Raw genomic sequence first — 27,659 nt, 5'->3', positions numbered from 1 at the left:
CCCCTCACCTCCGCACCCCTCACCTCCGCACCCCTCACCTCGGCCCCCCTCACCTCGGCCCCCCTCACCTCCGCACCCCTCACCTCCGCACCCTTCACCTGGGCCCTCCTCACCTTGACCACTGCTCACCTCGTTTTCTGAATGAAAAGATCCTTTTCCTCGTGCAGCTTATCCAGGTGGCTCAAGTTCTTCCGCAGGTACAGTGCCTCCATTCTCTCTTGGACGGTGGCTTTCTTCTTCCTTCCCTCAGCATCAGCGATCCGCTCTTTCTGTGGACTTGATGAAGAAAGGACACCAGCTGCCGTGGTGTGGTGATGGCCTCCCCGTGACCTACCCCCGTGCCACCTCCACCTTCCGTGGAGGCAAGCCGCTGCCCAGGTGCATTACCTGTGGCATCCCAAGTTGGCTCGGCCCTCAGCCTCCAGAGGAAGAGGTTCCACCTCAAACTCTGCATCGTCTAGTTTGTCTTTTTCTAGAAATGGAGGCAAGAATTAAACACAGAGAAAGCAGACCTAGACATTAAAGTCTAAAGTTCGAGGACAAATCTCTACACCTCAGACTTGATGCACAGCCGTGGTGACGGCATCTCGGAGCAGTGGTTCTCAAAGTGTGGTCCAGGGCACCCTAGGGCGTTCCCTAAAACTCTTTCAGGGCGTCTGCAAAGGCAGAACCATTTTTGTAACAATACTAAAACATTATTTGTCTTTTTTGCTCTTGTTTCATAAGTGTACAGCGGAGTTTTCCAGAGGCCACATGACATGTGATATCACAACAGACTAACTAGATGCCGATGTGAGAATCCAGGTGTCTCCATTAAACCAGACTCTGTCTGCTCCATATAACAGGGTCATCATTGCTATTTTAAGTGAGTAAATAAATATAAATTTTCAGCTTTAATTTTTTTTTTCCTGAAGAAGATTAGCCCTGAGCTAACATCTGCTGCCAATCCTCCTCTTTTTTGCTGAGGAAGACTGGCCCTGAGCTAATATCCATGCCTGTCTTCCTCTACTTTATATGTGGGTCGCCTACCACAGCATGGCGTGCCAAGCGATGCCATGTCCACACCAGGGATCCAAAACAGTGAACCCCGGGCCACCGAAGTGGAACGTGAGAACTTAACCACTGCGCCACCTGGCCAACCTCACAGCTTTAACTTTTAATACAGTAAACATTGAAAGATACAACCTTCATAAACAAAAGCTCTTTTGGTCTTAAATAAATTTTAAGAATGTAAAGGGGATCCCTGACAAGAAAAGTTTGCTAATTATTGTCTTAGAGAATCCCTGCAGACTTCCAGCAAAACACGGCAAATTGAACTATTGGGTTTCTCCCACTCTTTCATTAAATCTCAGTAGAAATGACTGAAAAGGGGCTCTAAAAGGCACCAATCCACAGTCACAAGGAGAAGAGGAGAGGGAAGGCGGTGGACGAGGGGAGGCTGCACGATTTTAGACGATGGGAAGTTTGTGAGCAAATGGCATCTAATCTACCAGACAGCGCTGAAACAGCAGCCGGGGTGGTGGGCTAAGAGCCGAGGAAATTGGCTTGCAGATCGAATTGTCCTGCCTGGCGCCCAGCACCAGCCAAAATTAAGGCAGAGCTTAGAAAAATTTCATATCATCAGAGATTTTTTTTTTTAATCTAAGAGCTTCCAGGAAAAGAAAACAAAAATAGGTCACATTCAAAGGATTGGGATAAAAATGGCATCAGATTTCTCAATTGAGACATTGGAAACTAGAAAACTGGTCTGCCACCTTCAAAATTCTGTGCCATAATTTATTATTCTTTCAGTTAAAGACAGAATATCATAAGCTCCCTCTTTGAGAGAAAATACGTGTTTCAACGATGTAGTCTCTCTGAAAAAGGGCGTCAGGGGTGCCTGGGAGGCACGCTGTCTGTCATCCTCGCCGCTGAAACGTGTGCTGTTCATGAGAAGACCTTTATTACCACCTTCCACGAGTGGGACGCCGTCCAAAAGCTCCCCTTCAGGGAATAGGCTAGCATCTTCTTCCATCTTGAGGGCAGAAATTAGCTACAAGAAAATTATTACAAAACATAGATGAACAAGATCACAGATTTTTTTTAAAAACCTAAAAAATTGGATTTCACAAAAATTAACAATTTTTCTTATAAGACATTAAGAAAATGGATAAGCCATAGACCTGGAAAAAATATTTGCAGCACACACATATCTGACAAAGGTCTTGTATCCACAATATGCAAAGAGCTCCTAAATATCAACAACATAAAGCCCAAACCCTAATTGAAAAGGGGCAAGAATTTTAAAACAGACACGGCAAAAGAAGATATACAAATGGCCAGTAAGCTCATGAAACTTTGTGCAACCTCATTAGTCATGAGGGAAATGGCAACTGAAGCCACAATGAGATACTACCACACACTTATTAGAATGCCTAAAATCAAAAAGACTAAATACTAAATCATAACACTAAATGTTATAAACATATACTCACCATATGACCCAGAAATCCTGTTTCTAGGTATTTACCCAAGCGAAACAAAAACACAGCCACAAAAAAAACTTGCACAGGAATGTTTACAGCAATCTTATTCGTAACAGCCCCAAACTGGGAACAACCCAAACGTCCATGGGTATGAGACTGGATAACAAATTCCGGTGCATTCATACAATAGAGTAACACTCAACAGTAAGAAAGAACCACATCTGGTTCACACAACAACATGGATGATCTCAGAAACACTATGTCAAATGAAGGAAGCCAGACGCAGAAGACGACATACCAAGACCAAGAGCAGGCGAAACTAATGGACGGGGGTAGAAACCAGACGCACTGGTGGTTTCCGGGTTAGAGGCAGGCAGTGGAGCCGAGGGGAAGGGCTGTGGGGACGGTGGGGGCAGGGGACGCTCGGTAGCTTGTTTTGGGTGACGGTTACACAGGTGTGTGCAACTTTAAGACGTGTGCGTGTTCCAGCCTGTTAATGTTCTCTCTGTAACACACCACACAGCCACAGTTCAAAAACAATTCTTAAGGAATTTCAAAATATTCATTACATTGTGGTTATCATTTTGGGAATGTTCCCGCTTGCCTGTGTAGAACTTAGGTGCAGAATCTTGATATTATGCACGAGATGCTACAACGGTAGACGAGCTTGTTTCATTGCTTAATTTAGCGATTGCTTCAGAACAATTCACTGAAAAATATTTTCAAAGCCTAACATTTCCTGGGTAAATCATTAATAAATCAATGCCAGTGGTTAACTTTTTTAAATGCTACAAGCAATTGTGCATTCAAGTCCTCAGAGGCAGAATTTTAAAGCTTATTTTGAAATACTGTACCGACAACATTCCTCCCGCCGGAAAACATCTGCGAACCCGCTGATCTGTGAAGGCAGGGCCTTCAGGGGACATTTACAAGGTGGTCAAGCCCGGTCTGCGCTGAGCTGTGGGCCCCAGTGCTCCTCGCGGCCTCAACAGACGACAGTCTGATGGGAGGTGGCACGTCACACACACAGCTCCTTTAAGACGATCACTCCAAACCACATGCTATTTGAACGTCCAGTTAAAAAGACGGCAGCTCCAGACAGGGGGCCTCCACTGCTGCCTCTTAAATTCTCACCAAAACGACAGCGAAGGGTTCAGCTTTTCCAACACACCACTCTGCAAGAACAGGGCAAACGGGAGGAGAAAGTTTGAACCAGACAGAGGCTGGGAAGCGGAAGGGTGAGCGGTAACTGGCTGTGGACGGAGGTGAGGACTGACCCTCAGGCGGAAAACGAGCCCCGAAACCCCGCATGCCGGCCGCCACGGCACAGCCAAAAAGCTGGGTAAAATTGTATTTTAATTGTCTCATGAACCTTGAAGAATCGACAAGAAAATAAGAAATTATCAGGCCAAAATCTAAGTGAAGGCAAGCAAATAAACAGATTACATGGCCAGGCTAAAGAACAGGATCTTATCAAATTAGATTAAAAAACCAACAACAGCAACAAGAAGAAGCTGACTCCCTCCTGTGAGAGACATCGCAGCGCAAGCTCACAGAAGCACCGCACGCCAAAGGTCCGGAGAAGGTGGCTGCAGAAACCCTGACTGGGAAGCTGGCGGAGTCACCTAGAAACAGACAAAACGCTCGAGGCAGCAGCGGCTGCGTGGTGCAGACGGTCGCGGCGGGCCAGACGGTCAGCGCACCAGGAAGACAGCGCAGTTTTAAACCCAGCCGTGCGCAATAACAGGGCCACCAAATAAGAAAAGCAAAGTTGACAGAACCAGGAGAAAGCCAGAAGTACAAATGCTAGTGGGAAATTTTAACACACTTCTCTCAGGAACTGACAGCAAAACCAGATAAAGCAAGTCCTTAATGACACCCATGTACACAGCATCATCAGCAGGTCGCGCCCTGTGGACACACAGAATGCAAACAGCAGCAGCAGAACGGCAAGCGCTCCCTCAGAGCGTGCACGGAATACTGACGAACCTGTGTGCTGGGCCCAACGCAGGTCTCAATCAATGCCAAAGGACTAAAATCATACAAAGCTTCTTCGTTTTTTTTTTTTTTTGAGGAAGATTAGCCCTGAGCTAACATCTGCCACCAATCCTCCTCTTTTTGCTGAGGAAGACTGGCCCTGAGCTCACATCCGTGCCCATCTTCCTCTACTTCATATGTGGGACACCTGCCACAGCATGGCATGCCAAGTTGTGCCACGTCCGCACCCAGGATCTGAACTGACAAACCCCGGGCCCCCAAAGTGGAATGTGCACGCTTAACCACCTCACCACGAGGCCGGCCCCCTACTTAGCTCGTTCTTTGACCAAGAGTAATCAGCCCAAATCAGTAACAAATAGAGGACTATAAATCCACCTTATTTTTGGAAAATAAGAAATACACTTCTAAATAACTTATGGGTCAAAGAAAAAAAATCATAATGGAAATTATAAAATATCTTGAACTGACTTATAATGAAGATATTATATACCCAACTGAATGTAGGTAAAGCAGACAGAACAGAGATTAGGAAAGAAGTCAGGCTAAAAATCAATGTGCTCAACATCCAACTAAGAAGTTACAAAAACAAATGCAAAATAAACCCAGAAAAGGTGGAAGGAAGAAAATAAAAAAGATTAGAAATTAATGCAACAAAAACAAACGTGATAGAGATGCTCCTCAAAGCCAAAAGTTTGTACTTTTAAAATATTTACAAAATTAACAATCTCTAATGAAACCAATAAATAAAAAGAGAAGGAACAAATAATCCATACCAGAACAAAAGACATTAAAAAAACAAAAACATGTCATGAACAACTTTATGGCAGTAAATTTGGAAATTGAGACAATGGAAAAATTATTGGAAAAACACTACTAACCAAAATTATTTCAAGAAAAAAATAGAAAACTTGAAAATTCCCATAAACATAAAAGAAATTCAATTAATAGTCAAATATGTTCCCACAAAGAAAACTCCAGGTTCAGAGGCTTTGCTATTCAGTCCTATGAAACGCTTGAGGTACAAAACGTTCCAGTCTCACACATGCTTTTCCAGGAAGGGAACCAGGAGGTCCCCCCCCCCCCCGGCTTATGTCATGGTGCTCGCTCAACTTTTGTTACCAAAGTAGAGAAAGGAAACGGCAGCCCAGCCTCACCCAGGAGCACAGACGCAAAAGTCCAAAGGGAAGTATTACCAGCCTGAATCCAGCAACACACAAACAGGACAACAGATCACGACAGAGATGGGTTCATTTCGCATTAGGGATCCCTTTAATTCCCCACGTGAACAGACCAAAGGAGGCGGTTATATGATCAACTCAATAAACGTAGAAAAAGGCATTGCTAAAATTCAACATTCCATTTATACTTTTTAAAAAACTTAGCAAACTTGCATTAGAAATTAACTTCTTTGGGGCCCAGCCCGGTGGTGCAGCGGTTGTTTGCACATTCCAGGTTGGCGGTGCAGGGTTCACAGGTTCGGATCCCTGGTGCGGACAGGGCACTGCTTGGCAAGCCATGCTGTGGCAGGCGTCCCACATATAAAGTAGAGGAAGATGGGCATGCATGTTAGCTCAGGGCCAGTCTTCCTCAGCAAAAAGAGGAGGATTGGCAGCAGATGTTAGCTCAGGGCTAATCTTCCTCAAAAAAAAAAAAACCAAAAAAAACCAAAAAAAGGAGATCTAAATAAAAAATAAAGGGAACAAATGACCCAGTTTCTTTGACAAATGGATGTCATGGGGGGAAAAAGGAAGGGGGGGACTGTTTTAAATTAAAAGGGCTTTAAGAGACAAGTCAACCACACACAATGTGGGATCTTGATTCAAGCAAGCAAGTGTAAAAGACACTTTTTTTTTCCTGCTTTATCTCCCCCAATCCACCCAGTACATAGTTGTATATTTTAGTTGCAGGTCCTTCTAGTTGTGGCATGTGGGATGCCACCTCAGCATGGCCTGATGAGTGGTGCCATGTCCGTGCCCAAGATCCGAACCGGTGAAACCCTGGGCTGCCACAGCGGAGCACATGAACTTAACCACTTGGCCATGGGGCCGGCCCCTAAAAGACACTTTTGAGATAATGTGGGAAAATGAACACAAATTGGTGTTAGGTTTTATTAAGAAATTAAATTAAATTTTGTTGGGGTTGATAATGATTTTTTGGTTATGCTAAAAATAAGTGTTTATCTGTTAGAGTTGAATACTGAAGTATTTATAGGTGAAATATTATACCTGGGATTTTCTTTAAAATTCATCAACCAGAGCCAGCCCCGATGGCCTAGTGGTTACAGTTCTGTGTGCTCTGCTTCGGTGGCCCAGGATTGCTTCCCAGATGTGGAACCACAGCCCTCGTCTGTCAGCAGCCGTGCTGTGGCGGCAGCTCACGTAGAAGAGCCAGAAGGACTTAGAACTAAAAAAGATACAGCTGTGTACTGGGGCTTTGGGGAGGAAAAAAGAGAAAGATTGGCAGCAGATGTTAGCTCAGAGCAAATCTTTCCCAGCAAAATATAAATAAATAAAATCAAATTCATCAACCAAAAACTAAAGGTGAGGGGAAGCAGATGAAACAGGAGTGGTAGGATCCCGATGACTCCTGAAGCGGGTCATGGGCACCTGGGAGCTCATTTTAGCATTTTCCCCACTTTTGTGAGTTTCAAATTCTCTGTAATAAAAGTCTAAAAGAAGACTAAAGCCAATATAAATAAATGAATGGAGAGGTCCACATTCAAGGACTGGAGACAATGTTGTGAAGACGCCAACTCTCCAAATTGCTCCATAGACTCACTAACCGCCCCAAAATCCCGCAGGAGTGCGTGTGTGCGCGTACACGCAAGCAGTGGGGCAGTGGGCAAGGAACGGACATTTCAGTCAACACGCTGAGAAACTGGGCGTCCACCCCAGAAAGCAGTCCCACATAGATTAAACACTTGCATGTGAAGAGCAAAAGTCTACTTTTGGTGGGCATCTTCATGATCTCAGGGTTTCTTTTTTCCTTTTTTTTTTTTTGGTGAGGAAGATTGTCCTTGAGCTAACATCTGTGCCAATCTTTCTCTGTTTTGAAAGTGGGTTGCCACCACAGCATGGGTTGGTGAGTGGTGTGTAGGACCAGCCCCGGGATCTGAACCCGTGAACCGTGGGCCGCCAAAGTGGAGCACGGGAACTTAACCACTATGTCACTGGGCTGGCCCCTCAAGGTTTCTTCAACAAGACATGAAAAGCATTACACACAAGAGGAAGAGCTGATAGAGTCACATACATTTAAATGAAAAACTCCTGTCCAGATGACACCCTGAGGAAACTTAAACAAAACTACAAAGCAGAAGACAAATGCAACACCTCACCCAACAGTTTCCCCGCCGGACCAGGCAAGGAACACCCACAAACCAGTGCAGAAGACGGACGGCCCGACAGCAAAACGCAAGACGCTACAGGGCACTTTACTATAAAGGGCGTTCAAACGGCCAGTAAGCGGGGCGGCCCTCATTCACACCTGTCTTCCCGCATCGCCGACAGCGCCCCTGTAACCCTTAGCAGAATCCTGGTTTGAAGGATAAACCATTTCTTGGTGATAAACTAGAAGTTGCTCAACCTCATTTGTAGTTAGGGAAATGCAAATTAGAATCACCAGGAACTATCCTTACGCAGTCATCAGACTTGGTACGACATTCGAAGCCTGACAACACCAGGTGCTGGCAAGGGCGCGAAGCAGCGGAAACGTTCGCACGCTAACAGTGGGAGTGAAAACTGGGACAAGTACTTTGAAAAGAGTTCGGCATTATCTAGGAAAGTTAAAAATATATAAATATACACTCTACATTACTTTCCCATTGCTGCTGGAGCAAACTACCACAAACTCAGTGACTTGACACGAGTGTATTATCTTCTAGTTCTGGAGGTTAGAAGTCTGAAATGCATCCCACTGAGCTAAGATCGAGGTGTCACCAGGGCTGCATTCCTTTCTGGAGGTGGAGGGGAGAATTCATTTTCTTGCCTTTTCCACTTTCTGGAGGTCACCCACATTCCTTGGCTCAAGGTCCCAGTCCACCATCTTCAAAGCCACCAACCTCACGCAGAGTCTTTCTCACGCTGCAACCTTTCGGGCTCGCTCTCTTGACTCTTTGTCCACTTATAAGGACCCTGTGGTTGCAGTGGGCATGCCTGGGGCATCCAGGACATTCTCCCCACCTCGAAGTCAGCTGATTAACAACCTTAATTCCATCTGCAGCCTTAATTCCCTGTTGCCACGTAACCTGACCTATTTACAGGTTCCAAGGATGAGGACACGGACCTCTCTGGGGCATTATTCTGCCCACCGTACCCTCTGACTCAGCAAGTCCTCTTGGAGGTGCGTACCCCACAGAAACTCCTGGATGTTGTGTTGGTTTCGCGGGGGCTGCCACAACAAAGTATCACAAACTGGGAGTCAGAACCACAGAAATGTATTCTCTCACAGTTCTGGGCGCCAGAAATTGGCAATGAAGGTGCCGGCAGGGCCAGGCTCCTCCGAAGCACAGTGCAGGATCTCTCCCAGGCCTCTCTCCTGGTTCTGGTAGTTCCCTGCCGGCGGCAGCCTACCTGTGATCTTCATATGAGGTTCTCTTTCTGTGCGTGTCTATGTCCACATTCCTCCTTTTCATAAAGACACCCACCATAGTGGATTAAGGGCCACACTACTCTAGCATGGCATCACCTTAATTACATCCCCAATGACCTTATTTCCAAATGAAGTCACACTCTGAGATACTGGGGGTTAGGACTTCAACATATGAGTTTTGGGTTTGTTTTGTTTTGCTTTGCTGAGGAAGATTGGCTTGAGCTAACATCTGTTGACAGTCTTCCTCCACTTCATATGTGAGTTGCTGCCACAGTGTGGCTGTTGAGTGGTGTAGGTCCACACCCAGGATCCAAACCCACGAATCTGGGCCATCGAAGCGGAACGTGCTAAACTTAACCACTATGCCACGGGGTGACCCCAATAACAGATGGGTTTTTTTTGAGGAGACACACAATTCCACTCATAACACGTGAATACCAGGATACATGCGAGACCTCACGGAGCAGCAGCGTTCATAATGGCAGCAACTCCACAGCCGTCCACAGGGCGGCAGGCTCCGTCCTGTGGGGGGCTATTCGGTGATGAAGCTGAATGAGCTACTGCTGTGTGCAGTGGCGTGGATGAGTCTTAAACACAGCTGAGAGGAGGAAGGCACCCAGGCACATCAACTGCTTTTCCTCCTCCCATCCTTTCACTTTTAAAGTAGGCTCCCCGGGGGGGGGGGGGGGGCAGGTGAAGCGGGATCCACAGTGGCCCCGAGCAGGTGTCAGAGCCTGACTGGTGAGGGGGATGGCTGTGGGGTGGGGAAGAGGGTTGAGGCCCAGAGTGGGACGTCAGAGCCTGAGTGGGAGGAACCAGCCCCACGGGGGACGGTTCAGCGTAGGTATGAGAGCCCAGGCAGGGAAGGTGTCCACCATAGAGCCACCCAAATCACGCCTGGGGGGACGACAGAGTTACACGGCCTCCAAGTGCCTCCCAACAAAATACTTGTTACTTACAGAGAGAAAAAGTAAATTCCCATGGAGACGCCTACAGACACCACCTTAATCAGGTGATCAAAGCAAACATCATCAGTAACGTGACAGACGGACCACCGTGAGGCGCCCGACAGGGCGGAATGAGCAGAAAGTGAGCACGTGGCATCCTTTCCTGCCAAAGATACATAATGGGAACCAACCACGAGGAGACATCATACAAACCCAAATGGAGGGGCTCTCTGCAAAGGAGGTGGCCTGTAACCGTCAAAGACTCAGGGCCACAAAGCCAAGGAAAGGCTGAGGAATGTCCTGGACTGAGGGACACTAAAGAAACAGGATGACACCTCAGTACAACGCACGGTCCCAGATGGATCCTTTTGATTTCCTGACTTTATAGGACCAACTGGCAAAGCATGCTCGTCTCGGGCTGAGAATTAGACGTAGGACGTGTCCATGTTAGCCCCTGACTTTGATGGTCCTGCTGTGGTTATGCTGGAGAACGTCCTTCCGCGTAGGAAACACACTCTGAAGTATCTGTGGGAGACAGGGCACCATGCACACAACATACTCTCAAATGCTTCAGGAAAAGAAGGTTTTTGTGCTCAACTTGCAGTTTTTATGTAAATTTGGGACTGATTCAAAAATTAAAAAGAATACATACAGTATTATTCCACTTATATAAAGTTTAAAAACAGGTGAAACTTGACTATATTGTTTAGGTGTATATGTAGGTGTTGGAACTAAAGAGAAGCCAGGAACTTAGAATCGCAGATGCCAGCCTAAGGTCTGGAGACGGGCTGCGCGTGGCCGGGGTGTGGTGGGGCGACTCCCGGGTGCTGGCACGGTTCTATTTCTTGACTTGGGCGGTAGCTACCGATGTTCGCTTTACAGCCAGTCTTCAAACCGTGCATGTGAATTTGTGCACCGTCCGTCTGCAGAGAAGACCTATCGGGGAATTCTTTCCACCTGCGGATGCCCGAGCAGGTTCACGCCTTGCCTCACTCAGTGCCTGGCTCACAGAAGTTCAGGGAATGTTTGCTAGATACACAGATGTGAGCAGAGAAAAGGAGTATTCGCTTATGGAAAACAAAAGTAGAGAGGCCTATCCACTTCCAGAAACAGCTTATCCTTTTAAACACCAAATTGGGGCGACTTTGGAGTCAAGAATGGTACCCGGCCTTTCCCCCGCCCGGACCCTCGGATGCGGCCTGCTCACCGCCAGCCTCCCCCTCGGGTTCTGCTCAACGCTTCACAGTGCGCTGTGGCCACATCGCTGCGCGGCCAGGAGCAGAACCCGGAGCCCGCTGCACCTGCGCCCAGGGGTCCCCGCGGCTAACAGGGGCGAGACCCCATCAGCGGTTACTTCTCGGGCAGCGGCGAAGGCGTTGACCCGGGGGGCGGCCGAAGCCCCCGAGCCCAGCCCCGGGCTCCGGGCGAACGGACCCACCTCCGGGCTGATCCGCGCGGGGTCGGCTCCTCGGCGGCTGGCGGCGCGGTTTGGACGGGCGTCTCCATGGCAACGGGCAGCTCCACTGCCGGGGGCGGGGGGTGCTCGCGCCGCGCTCCCCCGCCGGGCGGTGGCTCGGTCCCGGCGCAGGCGCAGTGAGGCGGAGGCGGCCCCGCGAGCCCGGAGCGGGAGGCGCGGGCTCGGGGCGCCCGTGGTCGCCGCTCGCGCCCCGCGCCCCGGGTCGGGCCGAGGCCGCCGCGGGGGGGAGCCCAGGGCTGCTCCGCAGCCCGGACCCGGCGCCAGGCCGCCTGCCCTGGTTGGCCCACGCCGGCCGAAGTTCGGATTAGTTCGCAACTTTAAAAAATAGCAGAGTTCACATAAAATTGGGCTTTTCCCCTCGCTTTTGGAGATGGGAGACCCGCACACTACGCCAAACTGGGCGGGAGGCGAACTGGGCTTCCCCGACGCATTGTCCGGTCCCCGCCACCCTGTCCGAGGCCCGGTCGCCCGTTGCACGGCCCCCGCGTCTGTGCCCCCTGCCTGGCCCGGCTGCGAGCGCAGCGGAGACGCGGGCGGGCGAGCGCATCGGGCGGGCCCCCTGCCCTCGCGGAGCCCGGCGCCCTCCGGCACCTCGCCTGCATGTGACCTGCAAGGCGGCCGGCCTCCGCGAGCTGGCGTTAGCCAGTGGCTCCTCTGCCACGGAGAGGCCCGGGAAGTCCTTCGGGTGAGCCGGGGATGCTGCATCACAGCCGTTAAGCCTTACAGAAAGCGCAGCGTCTGTGCGAGCCGCGGGAGTTAGCAGGTCTCACCGTGCCACTCCGCCCCCCTCTCCCCGAGTGAGCCCGGGTTTTTTCCCTTCTCAGGACTCTGGACTGGAGGAACAGAACTGAGTCACCATACCAGCCCGAGAGAGTTTTTCTAAGAGGATTGTACGTCTCTTCCCCACCCTACCCAAGTCGTGGGGCTTCTTTCTTGTTAGCTTCCTTCTCTGGGCCTTTCCACTTTCACGGTTAAAGCGCTTCCTACTAGAGAAGGGAGGGACAGCAAAAGACTGAGAACAGCCCCGTGTCGCCAAGAGGAGGGGATGGAGGAGGCGGTGGTGTGGCTGCACCATGGAACAGCTGCGACAGGTACGGGGACTGTTTCTACGTTCTGCCAGGAGTGATCTCCAGAACATTCAGAACAGTGTGTAAAGTACTTTATCTAAGAAGGCGGGGGCGGGCAATAAGAATATACATGCATGTGTATTTTCTTACATTAAAAAGTAACATATGGAGGCCAGCCCGGTGGCGCAGCGGTTAAGTTTGCACGTTTTGCTTCTCCGGGGCACGGGGTTCGCCGCTTCGGATCCCAGGTGCCGACATGGCACCGCTGGGCAAAAGCCGTGCTGTGGCAGGCGTCCCACGTATAACGTAGAGGAAGATGGGCATGGATGTTAGCTCAGGGCCAGTCTTCCTCAGCAAATAGAGGAGGATTGGCAGTAGTTAGCTCAGGGCTAATCTTTCTCAAAAAAAAAGAAAACAAAGGTAACATAAAAATGATTACCAACAAGAAGCAGGAGGACAGGAGTAGAAACTAGATTTTTCTAAATGTGCTTGTACATTTGGCTATGGGACTGTGTAATTATAAAACCAAAAGTAAATCAAAATAGGAAAAAATAATTCCTAAAAATTGGAAACAAAATGAAACAAATGAACCTAACTGTATGTCAGGTTGGTGGCTTAACCATAGAGAAAAGGATAATTTCAAGTGACTTTAAACCCAACAATTTGACTGTACATACCTAGTAGACTACGTCCCAAGGACAAAAGGAGCTGTGGAGGAATCTTAAATTGTTGCAGTAATCCTGGTCTTAGTAATAATGTTGGTATTGCTGTTCTGGAGTTATATAAAGTGGGATAAAGCAAATAAGCTGTATGAAAATATTAGGAACCAGTATTTTCAGCAGGCGAGAATAGACAAATATAAAATAAGAACTGAAAAATCTGTAATCCTGTGTGTCAATAGGAAATATTAGTATGAATTAATATGATCTTTTTCTTTTAAAACATATTTCTTATCTCTGTCCACTGAAAGGTCTAGAACTGTCCAGTATGGTAGCCACTGGACACACAGGGCTTTTTATACTTAAATTAATTAAAATTAAATACTTGAACAAATATTTGTACACCAATGTTCACAACAACATTATTCATAATAACCTAAAGGTGGAAACAACCCAAATGTCCATCAATGGATGAATGGAAAAAGAAAATGTGATATATACAGATAATGGAATTATTCAGCCTCAGGAAGGAAATCCTGACACATGTTACAACATGGCTGAACCTCAAGGACGTTGTGCTGAGTGAAATAAGCCAGACACAAAAGAACAAATATTGTTGGAATCACTTTTATGAGGTCCCTAGAGGGGTCAAATTCATAGAAACAGAAAGTAGAAGGAGGTGGCGGGGGCTGGGGGAGGGGGTGGGAAGTTAGTGTTCAATGGGCACAGAGTTTCAGTTTGGGAGGGTGAAGAAGTTCTGGAGATGGGCGGTGGTGATGGTTGCACAACAATGGACGTGTGCATAATGTTGCTGAACTGTACGTTAAAAATGGTTAAAATGGTAAATTTTGTTATGTGTATTTTACCCCAGTAAAGACGTTTTCATTAAATAAAATTTAAAGTGCCATTCCTCGGGCGCAATAGCCACATTTCAAGTGTTCTGGGGACCCACGCGGCTAGCAGCTGCATGTTAGACGGTGCAGATGTGAGAAGTGCCCACCGTTCCTGTGGACGGCACTGGTCTGAAAACTACCTCCAGTCCAGTAGCAACGAGTACTCTTAGCACCGACTGTTGTTCCTATGCGCCATTTCCTACTAAAAGAAACCATAGCTTCTTAGAAAAATGACTGAGTTCAGATCTGAGGCAGAAAACATGCAAGATGATCCTGGAGCATCTTATCGACAGAAAGCAAGGAAATTATCAAAGATTCTAGCATGCGTCAGAGGATTCATTAGCCAATTTGGAGGGCCTCCCACTGGCCAAAGTAAGGACATTTTGAGGATCAAAAAGAAAAGTAACTATGATGGGTTGAAGCACGTCAAATATGTTAAAATCCATGAGTTCATTTTTTAAATAACATCCTCATTGGTCACCTTTGAAGGATGCTGGGATACTAAGCTACCATTCTGATAACTGTTGTAGCAGCCGTCGGCAGTGAGCTGGCAGCCAGCAGCTGGCAATGAGGAGCCCATCCCAGGTTGTATGCAGGTGCCTTGAACAAGGTGGCAGTCCATTGGTAAAACTTCCACCAATAATAAATTGAGAGAATGGTGGCTGGTATGGTGATTGAGAAGGATGTGTGTTTGGGAGGACAAAGAAGATGCATACAAGAACAGTACAGTGATCTGACTGTTATTAGGTTGCATTGACACCATACAGAGGGATCATGAAAGGTTGGAGACAGTTAACACACAATTGAAACTAAGTGTGAAGGCCAGAACTTCCTGGTAGTTTATAAAGAGGCCCGTGTCTCCTTCAGTGGGAGAAAAGGAAAAGCTGGTCCCAGGACAAGGACTGAATAGTTAGAGATGTTGGGCTTCAAAGATGACTGTATGTTGGTCACAGTTGATTTGCTATACCAAAGTCAGGGGCCTGGTTGGGAAGACTTTGACATATGGGGTGGCGATTTATAGGTGGATGCCCCAGAAGGTTTTGGCTCCCCAGACTCTTTTGAAACTCCAGAGCCTGCAAAGGTGCCTCACCCGTCTCTAGGAGGGGCTAGCACTCCCCTCACATGGGAGGACACTGCAGGGACCTCCCAAAAAAGGCAACAGGGTCTCCTTCAGGATCTGCCCCTGACCCGTCTGTTGACTGCCAGGCTGACAGCTAGGGATAAGTTCGGTCATAACCTCATCAAATATGCACTGGGCCTGATGAGGGAGAAGGGGCCGGAAGCCAAAGGAGCTGCAAGAAGGTGCAGCAGTTCCTGTCTGGGGGAATCCAGGGTAATGGGTTTTGAGGGTGCCCAATCAAGGGGGGTGAAACAGAGACTCTGACAGGCAGGGTTCATTGGCTTCCAGCATTCTCTCGGGGTATGAGATTTCACACCCTGGCGAGGAGTCCAGAGGTTGGTGAAACTCAAAGTGGTGAAAATCTTCCCAACTTGATGAAAACTACAAGCCCACAGATCCAAGAAGCTCAACAAGCCTCAAGCAGAATAAATACAAGAAAATCACACTGAGACTCAATAATCCAACTGGTGAAAATGAGAAATAAAGAAAAACTCTTTAAAACACTCACAGAAAAGACACATTTCATACAGAGCACCAAAGAAACATCAGCAAACTTCTCGTGAGAAACCGGAGTCAATGGAGCAATGATGTGAAAATCCTGAAAGAAAGGAAAAGAAAAACAAGCACGAAACACTCACAACCTAAACGTCTGCACCAGAGAAAGCAGCTCTCAGACAGGAGGGTGATCGCACGGTACAAGAATCCTCTCGCTGTGAAGCTGTTATTTAAAAACATTTGTAAAAAGCGAAGGCAGGTTTCTGCTTCTGACTGAGATGGAGTGACAGGGACAGGTTCCCCTCCTGCCCGAAACACCTACAAACTGAACAAACTGTGGGACAACAGTTGTCAAGTTTTTGGACACCAGGGAACTAAGGGCTGTGATCCCAGAGAGGGAGGAGCACACGAGGTGAGAGCTCGATGGCCCCAGCTTATTCCTGGAGAGAGCTTCCAGGCCACCGTGCAGGGCGGGGGTGCAGGTGGAACACGAATGATAAAGGAAAATGGACCACATGGATTTCATCAAGATGAAAACTTTGACTCTTCAAAAGGTATTGTTAAGAAAGTGAGTAGGGGTAGGTGACATCGGCATCATGGCGGAGTGAGTTTAATCTCTCCCCTCCAACGTACAACAAAAAGGGGCATCCGTATGCCAACAGAGGACATCCTAATACAACACAAAAATGTTGGAGAGATCCATGTAGCCCTACGACAGAGCACACAGAGGCTGGAGGCCCCTCGGAGGAGGTGGAATGGGGTAAGAGAGAACTTTGCTCCCCCCTCCAAGGACTGTGATCCAGGGCCACAGGCGGCCTCGGAGAGGGAAGGAACGGTGGAGGGAAGGAATGCTCATTTGTGGGAACATCAAGGACTCCTGAGGGGCCGTACAGCCTAGAAAGAAGCCCTCCACCAGGGCGAGAGCTTTCGTGGGGGTGACTGTATCGAGCCAACACCCCAGGAAACCAGATAGCAAGAGCAGAGTGAGAAAACCCCAAGAACATGCAGGAGAAAGTGCCCCTACCCCCAGCCGCTCTATGTGGCTCCCGCCCCTGGGATTTCAGCTGACGGCAGAGGTTGGAGAATACGCAGCTTTTGACCCCCACCCAGTGGCAATAGGAGGTAACTGCAACCAAATAATACCAGGATGCATAAAAGTGGAACCACCCCCTCTAGCATTATCAAACATTATATCAAATCTCCAGACCAGAGAGAAAATGACAAGTGCCCAGAATTCAGTCCTGAGGATGCAGAAATATGTAATCCAAATGACAAAGAATTCAAAACAAGTATCATCAAAAAACTCAACGAGGTAAAAGAGAATGTAGAGAAACAAGTCAACGAGTTCAGGATCTACTTCACAAAAGAGATTGAAACTATAAAGAAGAATCAATCAGAAATATTAGAGATGAAAGACACAATGGAAGAGATAAAACAAAATATGGATTCCCTGAACACTCGAGCGGACACCGTAGAGGAGCATATCAGCATAATCGAAGATAGACGTGTTGAAATGCTCCAGATAGAGGAGGAGAGAGAAGTAAGACTGAAAAGAAATGAAGAAAGTCTCCGAGAAATATCTGACTCGATTAGGAAATGCAGCATAAGAATGATAGGTATTCAAGAAGCAGAAGGAGAAGACAATGGAGCAGAAAACTTGTTCAAAGAAATAATAGCAGAGAAATTCCCAAACCAGGGGAAGGAGATGGAAATCCATGTGGAAGAGGCTGCCGGATCTCTTAAATACGTCAATGTAAAAAGACCTACTGCAAGGCACATAGTAGTGAAACTGGCAAAACTGAATGACAAAGAAAGAATGCTAAGGGCAGCAAGGCAGAAGAAAATAACCTGCAAAGGAACTCCCATCAGGCTTTCAGCATATTTCTCTGCAGAAACCTTACAGGCCAGGAGAGACTGGAATGACATATTAAAATCTTTGAAGGACAAAACCTTTCAGCCAAGAATACTCTATCCAGAGAAAATATCCTTCAGATATGATGGAGAAATAAAAACTTTCCCAGACAAACATAACCTAAGGGAGTTCATAGCCATGAGACTGCCCCCTACAAGAAATCCTCAAGAAGGCCTTCATGCCTGAAAAAAAAAGGGGGGGGGGGGAGAAAGGGGTTACAAAGCACGGAGTAAGGAGTTAAGCAGGTAGACAGAATCAGAGAAGGACAGCAAATAATCAAATATAGCTTTAAAGACAAAGGGAAGGAAAACACCAAAAACAAAGATAATCATGTTATTTTAACCATAAACTCACAACACAAGATGGAATAAGATGTGAGGAAAACAACTTAGGAGGGGAAGAGGAAAGGGACTGAATTGGTTTAGTCTAAGGAAATTAGAGGCCATCAGAAAAGGGACTATCTTATCCACAATATCTTGAATACAAACCTCAGGGTAACCACTAAACAAAAAAGCAGAACACAGACACAAACAATAAATAAGGAGAAAGCAAAGAAACACAGCATAAAAAACTGCATAACTCGATGGGTCGACCAAAACACGCAGGATGAGAAACAAAGGAAATGCAGGAGAACTGGAAAACGAGTGATAAAATGGCAGCATTAAGTCCTCATATATCAACAATCACCCTAAAGGTAAATGGATTGAATTCTCCTGTAAAAAGACACAGAGTGGCGAGATGGATTAAAGAATAAGACCCAGTAACATGCTGCCTCCAGGAAACACAACTCAGCTCTGAGGACAAAAACAGGCTCAGAGTGAAGGGATGGAAGGCGATACTCCAAGCTAATGGCAAACAAAAGAAAGCGGGTGTTGCAATACTTATATCAGACAAACTAGACTGAAGATAAGACAGGTAAAGAGAGACAAAGAGGGGCAATATATTATGATCAAAGGGACCCTCCATCAAAAAGAAATAACACTTATAAATATCAATGCACCCAGCACAGGAGCACCAAAGTTCATAAAGCAACTATTAACAAATCTGAAAGAAGATATTAACAATACCACAACAATATTAGGGGACCTCAACACCCCGCTCACATCATTGGACAGATCATCCAGACAGAAAATCAACAAGGAAACAGTGGAATTAAGTGAAAAGCTAGAACAATCAGACTTAATAGACATATATAGAACACTGCATCCGAAAACAGCAGAGTACACATTCTTCTCAAGTGCACACGGAGCATTCTCAAGAATAGACCATATACTGAGAAACAAGGCAAGCCTCAATAAATTTGAGAAGATTGAAATAATAACATGCATCTTTTCTGGTCACAATGCTATAAAGCTAGAAATTAACTACAAGAAAAAAACTGAGAAAGGGGCAAAGATGGGGAGACTAAACAACATGCTATTGAACAAGCAATGGATCATTGAAGAAATTAAAGGAGAAATCAAAAAATATCTGGAGACAAACGAAAATGAAAACATACCGTACCAACTCATATGGGATGCAGGAAAAGTCGTATTAAGAGAGAAATTCATCGCAGTACAGGTTCACCTTAACAAACAAGAAAAAGCCTAAATAAGCAATCTCAAACTACACCTAATTGAATTAGAAAATAAGAGCAAACAAAGCCCAAAGTTAGCAGAAGGAGAGAAATAATAAAAATCAGAGCAGAAATAAATGCTATTGAAACAAAAAAGGCAGTAGAAAGGATCAATGAAACAAAGAGCTGGTTCTTTGAGAAGATAAATAAAATTGACAAATCCCTAGCCAGACTTACAAAGAAAAAAAGAGAGAAAGCTCAGATAAATAAAATTAGAAGTGAAAGAGGAGAAATAACAATGGATACCACAGAAATACAATGGATTATAAGAGAATACTATGAAAAACTATATACCAACAGAATGGACAATCTAGAGAAAATCGATAAATTCTTAGACTCTTACAACCTCCCAAAGCTGACTCAAGAAGAAATAGAGAATCTGAATAGACCAATCACAAGTAAAGAAATTGAAACAGTGACCAAAATCATCCCAAAGAATAAAAGCCCAGGACTAGATGGCTTCTCTGGGGAATTCTACCAACTTTCAGAGAGGATTTAATATCTATCATTCTCAAGCTATTCCAAAAAATTAAGCAAGATGTAAGACTTCCTAACACATTCTATGAGGCCGACATCACTCTGATCCCAAAGCCTGACAAAGACAACACAAAGAAGGAAAACTACAGGCCAATATCGCTAATAAACATCGAAGCAAATATCCTCAACAAAATATTGGCAACCCGAGTACAGCAACACATCGAAAAGATCATACATCATGATCAAGTGGGATTCATACCAGGGACACAGGGATGGTTCGACATCTGCAAATTAATCAACGTGATACACCACAGCAAAAAAATGAGGAATAAAAACCACACGATCATCTCAATAGATGCAGGGAAAGCATTTGACAAGATCCAACAGCCATTTATGATAAAAAAAATCTTAGCAAAATGGGGATAGAAGGAAATTACCTCAACATAATAAAGGCCATATATGACAAACCCACAGTCAGCATCATACTCAATGGGGAAAAACTGAACGCCATCCCCCTGAGAACAGGAACAAGACAAGGATGCCCACCATCACCACTCTTATTCAACATGGTACTGGAGGTTTTGTCCAGAGCAATTAGGCAAGAAAAAGAAATAAAAGGAATCCAAATAGGGAGAGAAGAAGTGAAACTCTCGCTGTTTGCAGACACATGATCTTTTATATAGAAAACCCTAAAGAATCCATCAGAAAACTATTAGAAATAATTAAAAACTACAGTAAAGTTGCGGGGTACAAAATCAACCTGCAAAAATCAGTTGCATTTCTGTACTCTAATAACAAACTTACAGAAAGAGAACTCAGAATACAATTCCATTTACAATCGCAACAAAAAGAATAAAGTACCTAGGAATAAATTTAACCAAGGAGGTGAAGGGCTTATACAAGGAAAACTGTAAGACGTTATTGAAAGAAATAGGTAATGACATAAAGAGATGGAAAGAGACTCCATGCACATGGATTGGAAAAATAAACATAGTTAAAATGTCCATACTACCCAAAAGCAATCTACAGATTCAATGCAACCCCAATCAGAATCCCAGTGACACTCTTCATGGAAATAGAGTGAAGAATCCTAAAATTCATATGGGGCAACCAAAGACCCCGAATTACTAACGCAATCCTGAGAAAAAAGAACAAAGCTGGAGGCATCACAATCCCTGACTTCAAAATGTATTACAAAGCCATACTGATCAAAACAGCATAGTACTGGTACAAAAACAGGCACACAGATCAGTGGAACAGAACTGAAAGCCCAGAAATAAAACTGCACATCTACAGACAGCTAATCTTCGACAAAGGTACCAAGAACACACAATGGAGAAAAGATAGTCTCTTCAATAAATGGTGTTGGGAAAACTGGACAGCCACATGCAAAAGAATGAAGGTAGACCATTATCTCACGCCATACACAAAAATAACCCTAAAAGGGATCAAAGACCTGAAGATAAGTCCTGAAACCATAAAACTCCTGGAAGGTAATATAGGGAGTACACTCTTTGACATCAAACTTAAACAGATATTTTTGAACACCATGTCTTCTCAGATAAGGGAAATAAAAGAAAAAATAAACAAGTGGGAATTCATTAGACTAAAGAGCTTCTGCGAGGCTAAAGAAACTAGGATCAAAACCGAAACACAACCCACCAATTGGGAGAAAATTTTTGCAAATCATATATCTGATAAGGGGTTAACGTCCATAATATATAAGGAACTCACACAACTGAACAACAAAAAATCAAACAGCCTGATCAAAAACTGGGCAGGGGATGTGAATAGACATTTTTCCAAAGAAGATATACAGATGGCAATAAACACATGAAAAGATGTTTAACATCACTAATCATCAGGGAAATGCAAATCAAAACTACACTAAGATACTACCTTACACCTGCTAAAATGGCTATAATCACTAAGACTAAAAATAACAAATGTTGGAGAGGGTGTGGAGAAAAGGGAACCCTCATACACTGCTGGTGGGAACGCAAACTGGTGCAGCTGCTATAGAAAACAGTACAGACATTTCTCAAAAAACTAAAAATAGAAATACCATATGACCCAGCTATCCCACTACTGGGTATCTACCCAAATAACTTGAAATCAACAATCTAAAGTGACCTATGCACCCCTATGTTCATTGCAGCACTATTCACAATAGCCAAGACATGGAAGCAATCCAAATGCCCATCGACTGATGATTGGATAAAGAACATGTGGTGTATATATACAATGGAGTACTACTCAGCCAGAAAAAAGACAAAGTCATCCCATTTGCAACATGGAAGGACCTGGAGGGAACTATGCTTAGCCAAATAAGCCAGACTGAGAAAGACAAACACCAGATGATTTCACTCATATGTGGAATATAAACAACTCATGGACAAAGAAAACAATTCAGTGGTTACCAGGAGAAGGGCGGTGGCATGTGGGCACAGGGGATGAAGGGAGCACCTATGTGGTGACAGACAAGAAATAATGTACAACTGAAATTTCACAATGATGGAACTATTATGAACTCAAGTAAATAAATAGATAAATAAATAAGAGAAAATGAGTAGGCAAACCCCAGACTGGGAGAAAATATTTGCAAAACATATATCCAACAAAGGACTTGTATCTACAACATATAAAGAATGCTTACAATAATAGGAAGACCAACAATCTCATTTTTAAATATGGACAAAAGATTTGAACAAATAAATAAGCGCATAAAAAGATGCTCAGTGTCGTTAGCCATTGAGAAAATGCACATTCAATTCCCAGTGAGATGTCTCTGCATAGCGACAGGAACGGCCAAAATTAGAGACACAGTCAAGTGTTGATGAGGAGGCAGGGCATCTTAAAATCTCCTACATCGCTGGTGGAAATACAAAATGGTGCAGCCATGTTGGAAAACAGAGTGGTGGTTTCTTATAAAGTTAAACATACACTCCACTTACAGCCCCACAGTCCCATATCTAGGTACTTATTCGAGAGAAGTGAAAACGTGTGTCCACACAAAGACTTATACTTGAGTGTTCAAAGCAGCTTTACTCCTAATAACCAAAAGCCAGACACAGCCCAGACGTGCACGGGCAGGTGAGTAGCTACACAGATTGAGGTATATTCATCAGTGGAATGCTCCTCAGCAGCAACAAATAAACGACTGGTCCAGGCAACACCGTGGATGAAGCTCAAACACAGTCTGCAAAGTGAGAGAAGTCAGACACATAGCCTGCTGTCCCATCGTCCCCTGCTGCCTGACAAATTCCCGAAAGACGCGTGGCTTCAAACAGCACGGTTCTCCCCCAGTTTTTGTGGCTCAGTGTCTCTCACAAAGCTGCAGTCAAGATGGTGGCCAGGGCACCGTCATCTCGAGGTTCAGCGGGGCAGGACCCACCTCCCAGCTCACTCCGGCCGTGTCGGGAGTCAGCTCCTCGCTGTCTGTTGGACGGAGGCCTGGTCTCCTGGTTCCTTGTCCCGTGAGCCTCTTGCCACATCAGCTCGTGACACGGCAGCTGGCCTCATGGAAGTGAGCCAGGGAGAGAGAGAGTCGGCAAGACGGCAGTCACAGACCTTTACCAGCTGTCCTCGGAAGCAGTGTCTCATCGCTTTTGGACGCATCATTGGAACAAGTCACTCGGTCCAGACCCTACGCCAGGGGAGGGGTTTGCACAAGACCGGGAGGCAGGGGTCATTGGGAGCCATTTTAGAAGGCTGCCAGCTTCATACTGCATGATTCCATTTATATGGTGTTTCAGAAAGGGCAGAACCAGAGTGACAGGAAGCAGACTCCTCTCGTTACTCGGGACCAGGGCTGGGCTGGGGGTTGCCTGCAAAGGGGCAGGAGGGAACTTTTTGAGGTGGTGGAAATGTGCAGTGTCGTGCTTATGTTGGTGGTTGTACAACCTACACATATCCCAAAACCCATCAAATTGTATGTTTAAAATTAGTGAATTTTATTCTGTGTAAATTACGTCCCAATAAAGCTGATTAAAAATGAGACATGGGCTCCAGTCCACAACCGAAGGGGCTGTGCGTGATCTGGCTCCTGCCTGGCTCTCTCTGCTGCCCTTCCTCCCTGCTCGATCACAGCCGGCGCTGACCTGGCCTGGCTCCGGTTTGAACAGCCAGTCCGTCCTGCCTCCGCACCTTCGCACTTTCCCTTCTCTGCTGGGAACACTTACCTGCCTCTTAATGTGGCTGGCTGGTCCTCCAGAAGGGACAGGACAGAATTCAGGTCTCAGCTCTTCCTGACCCCCGTCTGGAGTGCCCCCCCACCCTCAACACAGCTATTCTTTCTTATTTTTATCCTGCTTAAATTCCTCCACAGCGCGTATACATTTCAAACAGTCTCTTTTGTTTGTTTACCCACTGACTGTCCGTTTTCTCCCTTCTAGAAAGTGAGCTCAGTGGGGCAGGGACCTTTTATATCTTATTCATACCCAACGTCTAGACCAATACTTGGCACATAGTAGGATGAATAGCCCATAAATATTTGTTAAGTGAATATTGATCTGTGCAGGGGCCTTTCTTGAGGAAGTTAAGGAACGTATTCAAATCTCAAGCTGGAAAAAGATTCCAGCAAATCTCCCGCTGTGTTCCTCCAGCGTCCTGCGCAGAGGGTCAGCGTGCGGACCAGAGAGGCTGAGGGCCCGGTGCTTTCCTCTCAGGATCCGGAGCGGCCTGCCGGTGGGTGCAGGGTGGAGTCTCGTCTCCCCAGCCTCCCTTCTCAGCAGTTCTCGTGCTGCCGATCCAGTCCTGCTCGCATCGCAAGCTGAATGCTTTTCTCACTTGATAGACAGCCCTTTTGTCAGGAATGTTAATTTGTGTCGAACATTTTCTATCACATGAAAGAATTGAAATTGCCTCTTTAAAAAACATAAAATACGAGAATAGAATTCTGCCTTCTCCACAGTAAAGAAGAGCGATTGTACATGGAGGTCCATTTGGCTCGTGTGAAAATACTCTCTGAGTGGCCGAGTTTGATGGTTTAATCATTCTCAGGGCCTCGATTACTAAAAACAGCAGCAACTCTAAGCCGGTCTCCTGGGGCAGGGCCCCCTCTGTTTGGGTAGACGGCTGACCTCAGGCTGCCGGGAGTATTTTCCATTTGATCCTTTCTGCCAAGTTCCCTCTGCTTCTCCAAATGAATGGATTCCATCTGAAAATCACAGGATTAATAATTACACTCTCAGCTCAAGAAAATTCTTCTCTGTGTCACTGCCATTTTCTCGACTTGGTGCATTTTCCTAGGAAAATAATAAAGCAACCTCACAAATCCATCAGGCAGGGTTTTAAATTTAGCTAGGGCAGTCTCCCCTCCCAGATCCCTGTGACTCACCTTTACTGCCCGGGGCCTGTCCTGCTGCTGCCGTGGATTCAGGCCATCTCTCCTCCCAAACCCTGGACTCCGTGCCATCCCCCCATAGGCTGCAAGCGCCTGGCAAATCGACTCCCCAAAAGAAATAATGCAAAAATGGCCGCAGGCTGATGAGCTCAAGAATCTAGTGGATCAGCAGACCGTGCTTTTGTGGTGACTGCCGGGGGCTAACCAAGGACGCAGAGTCTCCATACCCTCCAGGGTCAGATACGTGATTGTCCTTCTCAGCGCCATATGGGAGAGCATACGGCCTCCCTGCACTGAACTGAGAAAGAGGCAGCAATCACTGCCCTGGTCTCGGCACCGCAGGGCTCTGCATGGGTCCCGCCTGACCGAGAAGCCACCACGTTGCATGTTAGATCAGCAAAGGGGACCACCGAGCAGTTAACTAGACGTGCAGGAACCATTGACCAGTTAACTAGACACACAGGGACCGCCAAGCAGTTAACTACACTCGCAGGGACCAACAGCTCAGGTTTGAAGTTCGAGCTTCTTTTTCATCACTGTCCCATGGTCTGGTACCAGGTCCCCTGTCCTGTGCTCTCAGTGGTGCCAAGACAAGGGGGCGGGGGCCCACGTGCGGGTGAGGAGCACAGACCTCACCTGAAATGGCATGCCGCGCAGAGACCCTTCTTGTTGATTCCGAAAGTTTCACTGAAGTCACACTTGGAGGATGGGGTTCTCCCCCACAAAAAACAACAACAGGAGTGGAATAAACACGGGGAATAGCCTACAGTATTTTCCAGAGACGGGCGGTAGCCTGAGCACCTGAAAGTTAGACCGTTGTTTTCAATGAAGACAACCTGTCATCTGTCATTTGTAAGGAAATGAGACTCTTTTTAATAGAGTTCAGTGGGTGTGGACTTCTGATACCCAGGAAACGAGGAAACCAAACCGATTTGTACTCTCACACCCTCCTTTTGCAAATGAATAAAACAAGCCAGGAAAAATTACTTCCCTGAGGCCACAGGCCATTTAGGAGCAGAGCTGGGGCTAGCACCCAGACCTCTGACTCCAGGAGCTTTTCCCAAATTCTCCAAGGGAGGAGAGAAGTGGGCTGTTTCCATTTCACAGGTGTGGACACTGCTGTGTCATGGGGCTGGCCTCAGCTGGTGGCCGACCACACAGGACCCAGGCCCTTCTTTCCGGAACTTTGGTGGGGGTGCCCCAGGTTGGCTTTCCCCGCTCTGGGGGAGCTGGAGCGTGTTTGAGTGGAGATGAAGATGAAGATGGGGAGACCCCCTGGTTCCACATGTCAGCGCGAGGCAACCAAGGTTCGGAAGTGCAGCAAACTAATTCTCAAAAAACTTGAAGGAGAAATATTGAAAACTCCCGTTCTCCCACAAACCAGTCAGGGATGATACAGAGCTGAGATGAAGCAGGCAGACTCAGGGGGAGAAATTAGCTGTCTAAGTTAGTAAATATTCCGGGCATTCTGGGGAGAGCTGCGAGAGAGGAGCCTGGGAGGGCGGGGCCGTGTGCTGAGTCTGCGGGTCTGAGGGTGACGTCTTCACCTTGTTCTCCATTTGTGTTTTGAACGTGCTTGCCTCCAGGACTTGAGGAAGAGGAAACAATTTAATGCCACCAAACAACCAGAGCTGTGCCAGGACGCACAGTACAGCTCTGCAGTGCAAGTTGGATGCCTCAGATGACAGGGAGAGTGAAGAAAGTAGCAACAATCCGGTTTGTCCTGGACCGAGTCAAGTGACTCAAGGTCAAAGTTCTCTCAGAGGCTGTTAGCACCTGACTCTTCCCAGATATTGAAAGGAGTGTGGCCGTGAGCCCAGCTACAGCGCTGGGACGGACGCCTGGGCCAGCACAGAGGCTGAAAGACAGGAGAGGAGAGCTGTGCACGGTCCCAAGCAGTAAAGGGATGCTGGCCGTGCCTGCTGTGCTGGCTTTTGGGGACCCTGAGCCTGTGTATCTTCCTACATTTGTCAAGCACCTAGTGTATGCCAGAGGCTGTTAGACATGAGGGACCTGTGAAGAAGCAGACGGACATGATCCCTGCTCTAGCAGGGGATACTCGCAGCCCTTACTCGGAGCCAGGCCAGGCTCTGGCACTTTGTCATGGATTAGCTCCTCCACTCTCCAAACAAGCCTGTGTGGAAGGACAAATGGGAATGAGGCCACAAGGCCCAGAGACTTGTCCAGAGCGAATTGGGAACTGCAGTGAGTGAACACCGAGGCCACTGCCTCCCTGCCCAAAGGACCCACCTTAGCAGGGGCGAGGGACCCTCCACGGGAGGCACCAACAGCTGAGACCTGACTGGCTTCCTTAGAGCCTGCTACCTGCCTTAGGAAGAAAGCAGGGAGCCAGCCCCATCTTTCCATCCTCGGTGCCCAGGACCCAACTGGAAATTCCCAGCCGCCCTTTCTACACTTTCCTCCCCCTGCAGCTGCTCTGGCCAGTGCCCACGGTCAACCCAGGGGACTCAACTTGCTCCAGGACCGTTTTGTCCATTCTAAGTGTTTTCATGAGAAGTTCCCTCTCTGTTGTCAGCTGATATTGAGCCCAGAAGTGAGTAAATGAGACCAAACAATGTTTAAAGTTTGTGATCAGTTTTGGG

General features: G+C 46.7%; 1 protein-coding gene across 15 annotated transcripts in view; it reads right to left on the bottom strand.

Moving 5' to 3' along the window:
- The window catches only part of CFAP74 (cilia and flagella associated protein 74), a 74,792-nt gene extending 62,445 nt beyond the window's left edge, over positions 1-12,347 (bottom strand). For 2 of the 15 annotated variants that reach the window (XM_046663226.1, XM_046663225.1), the window contains exons 1-4: positions 11,436-12,347; positions 1,948-2,032; positions 388-472; positions 130-276 (exon numbers count right to left, since the gene is read on the bottom strand). In XM_046663226.1, coding sequence (XP_046519182.1) covers positions 130-276; positions 388-472; positions 1,948-2,032; positions 11,436-12,179 — 1,061 coding nt within the window. In that variant the 5' untranslated portion in view covers positions 12,180-12,347. Of the gene's footprint in view, positions 1-129; positions 277-387; positions 473-1,834; positions 2,033-2,474; positions 2,737-2,763; positions 2,971-3,319; positions 3,641-4,019; positions 4,393-4,454; positions 4,551-11,435 lie in introns of those variants that run through there. The other 13 variants (XM_046663214.1, XM_046663215.1, XM_046663223.1 and 10 more) reach the window with 12 other exon arrangements.
- Positions 12,348-27,659: the final 15,312 nt, after the last annotated feature.

Source organism: Equus quagga, chromosome 5, assembly GCF_021613505.1.
Source record: "Equus quagga isolate Etosha38 chromosome 5, UCLA_HA_Equagga_1.0, whole genome shotgun sequence".
NCBI classification, from domain to species: domain Eukaryota; kingdom Metazoa; phylum Chordata; class Mammalia; order Perissodactyla; family Equidae; genus Equus; species Equus quagga.
This window is presented reverse-complemented; position numbering and strand designations above follow the sequence as displayed.